Source organism: Ursus arctos, unplaced genomic scaffold (assembly GCF_023065955.2).
Source record: "Ursus arctos isolate Adak ecotype North America unplaced genomic scaffold, UrsArc2.0 scaffold_29, whole genome shotgun sequence".
NCBI classification, from domain to species: Eukaryota; Metazoa; Chordata; class Mammalia; order Carnivora; family Ursidae; genus Ursus; species Ursus arctos.
The window spans coordinates 29,001,824-29,015,091 of NW_026622974.1; the positions used below are offsets into that span (position 1 = coordinate 29,001,824).

Here is a 13,268-nt window from a genome sequence, read left to right on the forward strand (position 1 = left end):
ATCCACAGGCATGTCGTCTATTATTTAAGTGTCTGAAATATAACATCTTCTTCTGCCAGTCACATGGGACACGGGTAGATTTTTCAACATGTGGATCCTGTCTCTGACTCAGCCTGACAAACACCAAAGCCAAATGGAATGGTGGTGCATTATCAAGTTGTGTTAGCTAGATTTCTTTGAGCCTCCTTTTGCACAGGTAGAAGAGAACTAACTATAAGGACAAAGGGAAAAAATGATGAAAACTTTTTAGAGGTTGGTTTTTCCAAAATGTATTCAAGTAGATCTATCAAGAGAATTTACTATATAAAATAGCTAATTTTTTTTTACATCAAGAAAAAGAATTAATTAGTATCCTGTTTTTGAATCATTTTATAAGAATAACCTTCTGCCAAGTTTTCTGTGTTATGGCTTTTTGATGTGAGTAGCATTTCCTTTGAACTTTTGTCTTTTTTAGTACAGCCAATTCAACTGGCTTCTTTAAAGTGCTATTTTTGGACAAATACAAGGGAAAATTAATTATGGTGCCCAAGTGATAGTCTGGGTATACTATTTCATTATTTTCAGTTTAGTCTGGGAAATATGTAACCAGTTTTTCACCCAGAGAGTAAAAATGTTCCAATTTATTAGAAAGTTCTTGTTATTGGAAGCGTCAATGACAGAAGAATCATAATGGAAACCATCCCAGCTACTTCCATGGAGGCAATGCTGGCCAACGATTGTGCTAAACCGACAGGTTTGCATCAGCTAAGATGTTGCTTGAAAGGTCTGAAAGATGTCTCTCTCCAAGACAAAGTTCATGACACCACTAGTTCTAGACAAGACTCCTTAAAATGCAAAAATCCCTGAGAGGGGCAACTCCATCCCTAATACATGTCCACTAAAGTTGTACTTCAAGAGTTCACTGGATACTTGGACTGGCAAGCAAAACAGCAAATTCGCAAATTTTGCAAAGAGCCAATGCTAACAATAAAGGTCATGCTGTTTTAATGTTGGCTCGACAAATACATGATTGTTTATAATGTCCAAAACCCTGGATATGGAGGTAGAGAGAATAAGAAAGATCAAAAACAAGTCTGAGAAAGAGAAAATTGACACGGAAAGCCTACGTGAACTCCCATCTCCCCCTTTTTCCCCAGGTCACTTCCAGGGTACATCTCCTACAGGCAGACTTGATCTCAGTGTATCTCCCCAATATTACAAGCCCTTTTTTCTTTGTGTCACTCTACTTCTTTTAACCGGTAGTTCCAGTCTCCCCAAGGCTAAGCTGCTACACAACTCCAAGGCACAACCCTCATAGGGTAGTGAATATGAAGTCCCCCAAAGTTGTGCAGGGCCAGCCTGTGACCATGTGGCACCCCTGCCTTCCACCTTGTTCCTCACTATCCAGATCACACCAAACTTCAAGGCTCAGGTCATACACTTCTACTGCCTGGATGTGAAAGGAACCTTCCTCAATTTCTCTAACCTAAAACATGGTTTTGGCCCTGCAGTTCACAGTAGGAGTCTACCTGAAAGAAATTCTCAATATGAAAAATAAATACAAAGGGCCTGGATCTTACCCTTGAACATCTCCAAGTGTAAATAATATAATGAGAGGGGCATTGAACTGAGATACAGGGAATTTGGATCTAGAGCAAATGTTAACTAAACTGCTATGTAACCTTGGGAAAGTCACATAATTTGTCAGAGTGTCAGTTTTACATTTGTAACATAAAGGAGGTGGATAAGACACCTCAAAGATGCTTGTCACCCCCGATATTTTATATAACCTTGAAACACTAGCTCCAGAGCAAGGGTATTTGAGTCACATACAGCCACCCCATAAAGGGAGGTAATCAATGGCCTTTCAAGGTCTGGGAGACAACTCACTAAATATTCACATGTGTCAAGCCGGTTGGCATACAGGTCTTACCTCTTGAGGCATATTCCTGCCTCTCTTCACAGCACCAGATCTTTACATAGATTTTTTTTCATATCTCTAGTCTGGCAAACCTGGCACACAACTGCCACATTTTCATCAGCCCACTCTTATTTGCTAATGCCAACTGCCTCCCACGCTTAGCTACAGCACACACACCCTCTCACGTGAGCATGCTAATAAAGGGCAGGTTTCTGCTACAAGAACATAGATCTATTGCTCTAAATATGGGAACACTCTCATTTTAAACAAACTTAATATGACACAATCTGCATTTGTACGTATATACACTTACGTGGGTGCATATAAATAAATGAGTGGATGGATGATTTGCTTTGCAAATGAATTCACCATGAAATTTCTTAAAATACCAGGTCCTTCATTTCTCTTTTCCTTCACTGCCTCCTCCACAAATATCTTACACTTTTTATTTATTTATTGCTACTCAGGAATTTATCTATTGTGTAAAGTAAGGTATCCAATATTTATAAAGTTTAACGGAGAGCAAAATGCATTTCTTTGGCACCTTCTGGCTAATTTCCTTAATGTTCTGGGTATGTGGCCTTATATTTTGCATGCCTCGGCTCTGAGACTGTATCTGGCAACACCATGAGTATAAAAGTCACATGAATCTTAAATACCTTCTAGAGTCCACCTTGATATAACAGCCTGCTGCAGATTAAAATCTGGAAGAGCCACAGGCCTCAGACAAGCCACCATGCTTGGAGAGAAGGGAGCTGATAGCATTGCTTTGTGAAAACTTCCATGACAACTGTTGTACCTTCCACACTCAGGTTAATATCTGTCAACCGAGGGCAGCTTAAAAAGTTAGACTAATATATTCTGCCTCCTTCACAATTAATGTTAATAGACAAAACATTAACCACCTTTTTGGGAGTGGTGAAGCTATTTCTAGTAGTGGTGGTCCTCTGGAAAATTTCATCTTTTGCTGTGAAATGCAAATGTGATTTTTCTCAGCCCATAAATGGTAAGCTCAATCGTGTTTGCTTAAAATTTGAGTTTTGTATGTTTTCTATTTCTCTTTTCCCCAGGCGTTTCCTTATCTGTAGTCACACACAGATGAGAACAGGAACAGATCGGGCTAGCCCACCCTAGTTTAGGGTAGATTGCAAATAATATTTTTGATGCTAACAGCACCAAACAAAGGTTTCATCTCACACGATTGTTAGCTTTCCCCCGAGGCTCACGCAAGCTAAGTGCCTAACAAAAACAAAAAGGAAAACAGCAACTTCACTCTTAAATCATACTCTCCCCCCGCCAAAAAAGTTATTTTTCCCCCACTTTCAGAAACACAATTTTCCAGAGCTCAGAAACTCATAAGATTCCCAACCCCTCCTTGGACCCCTAAAAACATACACTTAAAGGAGGACCTGGTTCATGGAAGCTACAGAAGGGTGGTGAAAATGGCAGTGGAAAGAGCACTGGACTAAGACTCAGGAAGCCTAAGATGAGATCTAGAAAAACCCTTAACCCTTCTGGGCCTCAGTTTCCTCCTTATAAAATATAGATAACACCACCCACATTTTTGTTGATACCAAATGAGATAATAGACATGAAAATGCTTTGTGAAAATATTACATCTTTACAATGCAATGCTCTTCTTGTTTGTGTGCATCTCAACTCCTGTGATGATGCAGAAAATTGAAGCTGAAAGTTAAGAAAAACTGAAAAAAGAGTAAGGCTGGTTAAACAAAGCTTTCTGTATCTTTCCCTCTCTTTGTCCCTCCCTCTATCTCTTTATCTCCCTTTGCCTTCTAGAAAAAGGCAAAAGTAACCATTGATCTGAACTCTGTGCTCTAATAAGCATGAGTTTTCTATGGTTTTCAACCACAGCCAATGGCTAAATTAGATAACCTCACTGATTACTAAGCACAAGAGCCTGGGTTAAATTATTACCAAAATCATATCATGAAGAAATTTTCTGCTTCTAGAGAAACCTGAAGTTGGATTCAGCATCTGTTCTTTATTCTTTCACTCGTTCAACAAATATTTATTTGGTACAAACTTGTAGCAGGGATTTAGAAATTAATAAGAAAAACATAGCCCCTTTCCCCATGAAGTTCACAATCCCCTGAGGGAGACAGTTCCACAGCTTCTCATTTTATAGCTAAGGAACTAGAGAAAAATAGTTGAGAAAATTTAATCCTACCTGCAACTCTCCTTCCATTATACTGAGTAGCTGTATAAGGTCTTCTTTGGATAACTCCAAGGATTTCTTATTTTTTCGTTCACTTTCTCCAGATGGTTTTAGGTGTCGTTTGACAGTTCCTGAGGCCATGACATCATCCTCCTTTCTATTTGATTTGTTCTTCTTTTTTGCATCTTCTGAGAGACTTTTATCATCAGCATTGCTAATGATAGAGGACTTGGGGCAGGAGATATGCCCATTGGATGAACTTTCACCACCCTGGTTTCGGGATCTCATTCCCACCTACAATACATGAGAAGAGATAAGATGTTGTTACTACCACTGAAATTATTTGTCTCACTACTTAGAAACTTTAGCAGCTTCACAACATCACCAACAAAGAAATACCAAAAGATTAGTCCCAGTTAGCTTCCTTATAACTTTAATGAAAGTCATTAAAATCTGCAGGAAAATGCTTTGATGGTCTTCAGGAAAAAGTGAAAATGTGCTTCTAACCTGATAAACATCTCAAACCAAATGATTAAGGTCAACACCAAGAGTTCTAAGTCATGGCGATGGTATGTATCTTTGACAGGATGGGAAAAAAACAGTACTTTAGCTTTGTGGCCTCCCTCCCCCAAACATTACCTGTCTAATAATGAGAAAAAACATCAGACAGACCCCAGTTGAAAGACAGTCTACTAAATTGCTGACCAGTAATCTTTAAAGCTATCAAGGTCATCAAAAACACAGAAAATCTGAAAAACCGTCACAGACAAGAGAAACCTAAGGACACATGACAACTAAATGCAATATGGCATCTTAGGTGGGATTCTGGAACAGAAAAAAGACACTATAAAGAAAAACTGAGGAAATATGAATAAAGCATGGACTTTAGTCAATAATAACGTATCAATATTGGTTGATAAATTATAACAAACGTACCATACTAATATAAGATGTTAACTATAGAGTAAACTGGGTGTGGTATATACTGGAACCCTCGGTATTATGTTTGCAATAATTCTATGAATCAAAAGCCATTGTAATATAAAAAATTTATTTATTTATTTATTTATTTATTTATTTATTTATTTATTTTAAAGATTTTATTTATTTATTCGACAGAGATAGAGACAGCCAGCGAGAGAGGGAACACAAGCAGGGGGAGTGGGAGAGGAAGAAGCAGGCTCACAGCAGAAGAGCCTGACGTGGGGCTCGATCCCGCAACACCAGGATCACGCCCTGAGCCGAAGGCAGACGCCCAACCGCTGTGCCACCCAGGCGCCCCTAAAAAATTTATTTTTAAAAAAGTGATTCTAAATCTCATGTCTATCAGAAAATTCAAACATCTGGGGAACCTGGGTGGCTCAGTTGGTTAAGCAACTGACTCTTGGTTTTGACTCAGATCATGAACTCAGGGTCATGAGGTTGAGCCTTGTGTTGTGCTCCATGCTCAACAGGTAGTCTACTTGAGATTCTCTCCCTCCGCCTCTGCCCTTACCCTCACTTCTGTACTCTCTCTCTCTCTTAAATAAATAAATAAATAAATAAATAAATAAATAAATAAAATCTTAAAAAAGAAAAGAAAATTCAAACATCAAACCCTGCCAGGAACCAGTTCAAAGTCACAATGTACAGAAAAATCCACATAGGGTGGAGGAGGCTTCGAATGGAGAGAGGAAAAGGGAAACTCAAAGGGAAGAGGGTGGTGTTGTTTTTAGTGATGTTGGATTTTGTTTTTCCATAACCTCTTTTTCAAAATCGTGGGGGGGGAGGTTGTTTTGTTTTGTTTTATGTCAGTCATTTACAGTAATAAGAATAAGAGCACGAAGAATTGGGGAAAACAGATCAATTTCAAAATCAAAAATTTTTTAAATATTTTGAGGTAAAATAAAGAAAAAAAGACAAAGCAGCAGCTAACTTATCCCGTAGGGAGCACATTTGTGTCTTTCCATCATGAATGCTTTACAGATTCTCTGTCAGTCTCTGAGCAGAAGAACTTGACCAACAGGTATGTTACAAACAAACAAACCGAACTCAAAGCCTAGGACTCAGAGTGCGAAAAAGAGAGCTCTAATATCCTGGGGGCTGTACTACAAAATGTGCCTAAACTCTTAAATATAGTAGCTTAGCACATGGGCTTATTTAAAACTCACAGTATAAATAGTCCTTCCCCTGAACAACTAAGCAGCAAGATTTTCATTACTCATTCCAGATAAAATACAGAGACTCGTTTTCTGAAAGTAAATTTCCTTTATGAACCCGACCATACTTAAGAAACCAAGGAAAGCTTTTCAAAACACTAGGTTTATAATAGAAAAATAAATACAGTGTGATGTTTCCTTTCAGATAGTGCATATTCAATTCTTTCAACAAATCTTTAAATCTACACCCATGCTCCTTTTTTGAACTCAACTCTTATAATGAAATGGACCCTTTTGTGTGTGTGTGAACTTTCTTCAGCACCCTAATTTTGAACAATATAAACTGAAGAAGTGGTCCTTAACACTGGCACACCTTTTTCTGGTTCACTCAGTGATTAGTTCTTGAAATTTTAGAACATCTTTTGTGCTTCCTTGGTGAAGAAAGAGTAAATGTGTCTTTTAATGGAAGCCAGAGCACTTCAGAGCAGACCTACTATACTTTATCACAGTTTGTTTGTGGGCAGAGAGGGCTGACTTAAGACCCCAGTCCAACAACAACAACAACAACAACAACAACAACAACAACAACAAAAAGATGATGAATAGAAAGTTTTGAAGGGGAGTAAAATATGCTTTTTTGGCATATTGATTATTTAAGAAATAGTAGACACAGATGAAGTTCTGAAAACTGAATAGAAATTACCCTTTGTTATGAAATATTAAATTTATATGGGAAATCTCCATTTGTAAGGGTGTCTCACTCTCTGTATCGAGAAGAAAAGAATGACTAACTTTCTAGAAACTCTTCTCAGCGGAGAAGATAAGGACTTAAATCTGCACAACACTTTACTCTTATTTACTGTGCTTTTCCTGGTAACCTCCCAGAACCGACTCCCTACCCCCAACATCTTTTGTCTTTAGCTGAAGATGATATTATGGTAATGGCTTGAGCCATTTCTGAGAATTCCTCTCTCGTGTATAGAGGAGGTATACATGTTATTAAAATTCTGTTTGTTTTTGTCTTTTTGTTACAGAGATGTCTCAGCCAAGAACCTAGAAAAGTATAGAGAAAACTTTTTCCTCCCCAACAATTTCAAATTTAACTCTTGAATTTTACACATCATAATAAGATACATGGGCTTCCCAAACTGAACTGTGACTCCCTACAACTCCATGCCACATGTGAATTCTTTTTATCTGAAATAATTTTCTCTATAAGATCTTAAGGCTCTTTGGGATGGTGCATCAAATATTGATTTGATAACTTCAATTTAGATCATGCATTAATAAAAATTTCAGACAATAGTAAGATGGTAATGTTTTAAACTTAGTCATACACGGCCTTAATCATATACATTTGTATTTGGCTGTAGCATGTGTTTGTGTCCTATTTCCCTTGATTTTTTGTATCTTTTATAGGACCTACAGCATTTGTGTATTCCTAAATTAGGAAAATGCCTATCTATGTTATATGCATTTACTCAACTGTATTTACAAACATACAGAAAGTGACATTTTACTTAGTGCAACTCTTTTTATAGTTAGTACTTTATAAAAGTTTCAGTCTGATTCATTTTTAGGTAAATTTTATTGTAGTATTGATAACTTTAATGGAATTAATGGAATTATATATATTTAGATTAATTATAGAATTAATTACTTTCACAGAAAAAAACACATTTTAAATTATCTAATTATTTTATATCACTAATCAGTTCAAAACCTTGAGTTCCCTATTCTCTTTCATGTTATCTCACTTTGACTGATGAAAACATCTCACGTGCTAGACCATGATGTTAATTCTGTCTTAGCAAATATTTTTCCTCTGTGACACTGAAATTTCACATTAATTGCTTTTTCTTTGACATGTGCACATGGATTTTAGTACTTTCTTGGTGATCCAAATAGGGTCTACTATCTTTATCTCCACAGCAAAGTCAATAGTCAGCACTTTTTCTATTTCAGCAATGTAAAAGTACTCAGAGATCACAAACCAGACAAGAAATATTTTAGGAAGGAAGTAGACACCATATACGAAAGTGAAAGACATAATTCTCAATAGTGTAATCACGTGTGCCATCAATAATGTCCACTTTATTTATTTATTTATTTATTTATTTATTTATTTATTTTTAAAGTTTATTTTTTTTAATGATCTCTATACCCAACATGGGGCTCAAATTTTCAGCCCCAAGATCAATAGTCACATACTCCTCTGACTGAGCCAGCCAGGCACCCCAATAATGTCCACTCTAAACTACTTTATTTTGAAGGAAGAAAATATCAAGACAATAATGACTTCCATGTATCACATTTAATGACAGCCATACTCTTCCTTATTCTAATAGTTCTCAACAGTTTTTTTTCTTTTTATTTAAATTCAATTTAACTAACATATATTGTATTATTCTTAGTTTCAGAGGTACAATTTAGTGATTCATCAGTTGCATACAACACCCAGTGCTCATTCCATCAAGTGCCCTCCTTAAGGCCCATCACCCAATTATTCCATCCCTTCACCCATCTTCCCTCCAGCAACCCTCCGTTTGTTTCCTATAGTTAAGAGTCTCTTATGATTTTCCTCCCTCTCTGATTTCATCTTATTTTATTTTTCCTGCCCCTCTCCTATGTTCATCTGTTTTGTTTCTTAAATTCCACATATGAGTGAAATCATACGTATTTGTCTTTCTCTGACTGACTTATTACACTTAGCATAATACCCTCTAGTTCCATCCATGTCATTGTAAATGGCAAGATTTCATTCTTTTTGATGGCTGAGTGATATTCACATATATATATATATATATATATATATATATATATATATATACCACATCTTCTTTATCCATTCATCTGTCGATGGACTTCTGGACTCTTTCCACATTTTGGCTATTGTGGACATTACTGCTATAAACATTGGGGTGTCTGTGCCCTTTTGAATCACTATGTTTGTATCCTTTGGATAAATACCTAGTAGTGCAATTGCTGGGTCATAAGATAGTTTTATTTTTAACTTTCTGAGGAACCTCCATACTGCTTTCCAGAGTGGCTACATCACATACTGTTTCTTAAGTGTTACACAGTGTGCTAAGCATTTTACATATAGCATCTCATTTAAATTAATATTCACATCAATCCTATGAGGTAGGTGCTATTATTCTCAGTTTTACAAATATGGCCACTGAGGTTGAAAGACATTAAATATATTTTTTCTGGATCACATAACTTCTCCTAGTGAATAGAAGAGCTAGTTTTTGAACCCAGGTCTGATTTAAAATATCTACTCACTATATGGCTTTCCTCTAAGTTCTTAAACACATGCAAATTGGAAGGGGTGGGGAAATACCTTGTAAATCAGATGATTCAGAAATATTTACAAATGTTTACTAAGGTAATGTTTTCACTTCATACTACAGAGTTGGAGAAATCCATTCATCTTCCTCCACAGACACTCATGCAAAACTCACACAGCAATTAAAATTAGGTTGCTAAGTAAATTACTTTTGCCAAAATAATTAACCTGCTGCAGAGCTTGTAAAATGATGAATCATTTTTAAATCATCCCAAGAAGCAACCTGGCTAAATATTAAGGATACAGGTTATGAAAACAGGATGTGAAGTCTGAACAGGGACCATCTGTGTTAAAAGTCCCGGAGTTGAACAATAGTAAACATTTAATCAGAGTTGACCAAATCCTGTCCATTGTGTTTACAGGAGTATCAGGCAGGTAACAGAAAAGGCATCCGGTACTCTGTAGGCTTCTTAATAGTTGATTGCACAGCTACAGGGTTGGGACACCTAGATAACAAAATTTCTGAAAGAAGCCAAAAATACCTTTGCCCTACCCCAGCATATACCCTTTGAAGAAAGTTCTCTTCAAGAAAAAGGTATAAATAAACTGAAAATTCACATCAGATTTGTAACCATCCCACCCCTTTTTTTGAATCATTGTTATTTGGGTCACAAATTCCTCTTTTTAATTAGCAAATAATCCTAATATAGTTCAACAAATACACTTACTTTTCCATTCATAGTAATTAGTCAGCAATAGTTTCCATGGAATTTGCTGACTAGGGTGTGAAGAAAAGAAATACCAAATGTTATTCCAAACCTCCCTCTTTTATCTATGGCCATCCCTCCTCGTCGGGCTCTCCCCCCCACCCCCGCATATATTGGGCAATCACCAGGGCATACCGTCAGATGAATAATATCCTAGGAATCAGAAAATGTTTATAAAGACTTTGAGCCATTTTTGCTGAACCAACAAGTACATCTAGAGCATTTGAATAAGGAAAAGGAAAAGGACGAAGAAACAAGTCTGCAGCAATGAAATATCCACGCTAGTGCCCACCTTCATTAGCTCCTGCAAATCTTGACCTTGAATTTCCCCCTTCCTTTTCTCACTCTTGCTCTCGCCTCCTTTCAGATTTATCTTTTCATGTTATGATTTAATGTTGACCACAAGACTCCTCATCCCTACCACCAACAGAAACGTTTCCTGCATAAATTAAGCTTTGGAATATTTCCTATGCTTCTCAAGTATCCAGCCTCTGTTTCTGGTTTTATTTTATCTATATACTTTTCCAAGAACCCACCTAGGGCAGGGGTGAGATATCACAATAATTTTATTCATATAATTTCTATTTTTAAATGACTTTATAGAATTATAAGGAAAATTATAGTACATAGTGAAAAGGAGAGCACATAATTACAGAAAAGCCTACTTTTTACAGTGTGGCCTGGCAGAAGGCCTGCTGCAAGGGAGGCTTCCAGAACATTAGCATGGAGCTGTCCTGGTTCTTTCTGTTGGACTTAAATGACAATACACAAAGCACCCAAAACTAAAGGCAAAAGAAAACATCTGTTCTAGTTTTATGTGAATTTTAAAACATAAAAGAATCAAATAGTTTATTCTCTATTGATGCCAGATTATTCCCTCTGCATATCTTATTTACTTGGTGAAGTCTAATTATAAAGAGCCTAACTCATAAAATGTTCAAACATTTCTCATGAGATTATTATTCATTCTAATGGCACGGACTGCTCAGCAGCGTTCCTAGGTTTACTCTTACATTTTCTTTACAATTTTCTTTCACTTTCTTCATCCTATTTATGAAACAAGCCATGTTAAATGATTTTTCACTGCTCATTATCCACATTCATAAAATCTTCAAAATAACATTCTACTAGGACAGATATATCCAGACCAAATGAAAATTCTTCTAAATAATTCCACAAAATGTTAGAATTCAAGAAAGGGGATTCTCTTGGAGTCATTGCAGTGATGTTGTAATCAAAAGTTTAAGGAAAATATTATAACTGTGGCAAAATAGAAAAATATTATTCTACCCTAGCCCAAAACCATGGTGAAATATTTTATAAAGTTCTGTTTAATATTCTTCAAGGAAGATAAAAGCAGACCTGGCAAAAGTTTCCAGAAAAAAAAAAAATGAAGTAATAGATGAGGGAACTGCCATGAAATAAGAAATCTTTTAAAATAGGATACCTGAGTCTAAATGAATGTACAATTTGAAGGTTTTAAAACTTTGAATGTAAAATAGGGTGACCTCCCTTATCAACTGTCAGTTCACCTCTTTATACTCATTTCTAGCATTTATAACAGGTTTTGGGGTTTGTTATTGTTCTTTTTACTTCCTTCACAGAAATAAGGCTACTGTCAATTGTATAAAAGAGAAAAGCATTTAACTACCTAGAAATATACTGTTTTATAAAGAAGCGATGACATAATGACATAACATTTCTTCTGGCATTTTCAGCTTTAATGACTCATTCTTAAACCTCAAATACATTTAAAATATTTTTATATTTATAATATTTTATTATTGTAATTCTGATGTCACTATTCTACTAGACATAGTATATATTACATAATCACTGATTACAAAGAAAGAGTAAGGCCTGAGATTTAAGTGATTAAGACAACGCTTTAGCTTTCTGGTTAATTTTACTTATATTCTTTCTACTTGGGCACTACAGTTCTTTCAGATATTCTAACAGTACCTGTGGCCTCTAAAAAATGTTATCATTTAGTTTAATCAAAATTGCTAAACATTGGTTATATCATGTGACAAAGAGAACATCTCAAGAAAATTACCAGACTCCTGCTTAGCTGGAAACAGAATTCCTTCCTGTTATCTCATCGCTCCTGAAAATGTCCAGCCCCCGAATTGTAGAAGAATCAGTCATTTACCTTCCCCAACAACCATCTATCTGTAGCCAGAATGACAAATACCTTAGACTCTATCTCAGCAGTCTATATTTGATCAATTATTCTTAGATATTACCTCTATTCACAGTAATAATAGCTGACATTTACTGAAGAGCTCATTATGCTCTCAGCATTGGGGTAAGTATCTGACATATATAGTATCATTTCATGGAATCCTGATACCAATCCATAAAGCAGGTACTATAATCCTTCCTCTTATAAAGATAAGGAAAATGAGGTTTAGAGACATTTAGACATTGGCCCAAAATAATATGGCCGGTGCCTGGGAAAGCCTGAGCTAGAACACAAGCCTGTTCGGATTCTCCATGTGCAAGGAGAAATCTGAATGGAAGCTTTCCCCACCATATCAGAACTACAGCAACACAAATGAATTCATAGCTACCCTTATATGGGACTGAAATAAGTTTAGGCTCAGAGGATAGCATCCACCAAATAGTCTCAAACAATAATAATTAATTCAGAATCCTACTGTTCCAGCAGATATTTTTCTCTAATTTCTGCTTGTGTGATACCTTCCTCTAAGATCACACTCTCTTCCCCTATTGCTCCTTCTATGCTGCCTTTCTACTTCTCTGTGCTTGAGGTTTACAACAAAGCTGAAGAGGAACTTTGCCCTTGCAGTGTTGACTTCTTTTTTGAATTGAAAAAGTAACTAAGACTCCAGAAACATGGCAATTGTTATATGACTGGATATGAATTGAAAAGATTTTTTAAATTAGGCAAATTAAGAAAAATTCTAGTTTGCCCAGTAGCTAACTGCTTTGGTAAGCCAACTGTACAAATTTTCTGTTAGAAAAAAAATGT

General features: G+C 36.1%; 1 protein-coding gene across 4 annotated transcripts in view; it reads right to left on the reverse strand.

Annotated features, from left to right (window-relative positions):
* FILIP1 (filamin A interacting protein 1) overlaps window positions 1-13,268 on the reverse strand; it is a 176,322-nt gene that overhangs the window by 98,361 nt on the left and 64,693 nt on the right. For all 4 annotated transcript variants that reach the window (XM_044387113.3, XM_026507066.4, XM_026507064.4 and 1 more), the window contains exon 2: window positions 4,089-4,370. In XM_044387113.3, coding sequence (XP_044243048.3) covers window positions 4,089-4,364 — 276 coding nt within the window. In that variant the 5' untranslated portion in view covers window positions 4,365-4,370. The remainder of the gene's footprint in view (window positions 1-4,088; window positions 4,371-13,268) is intronic.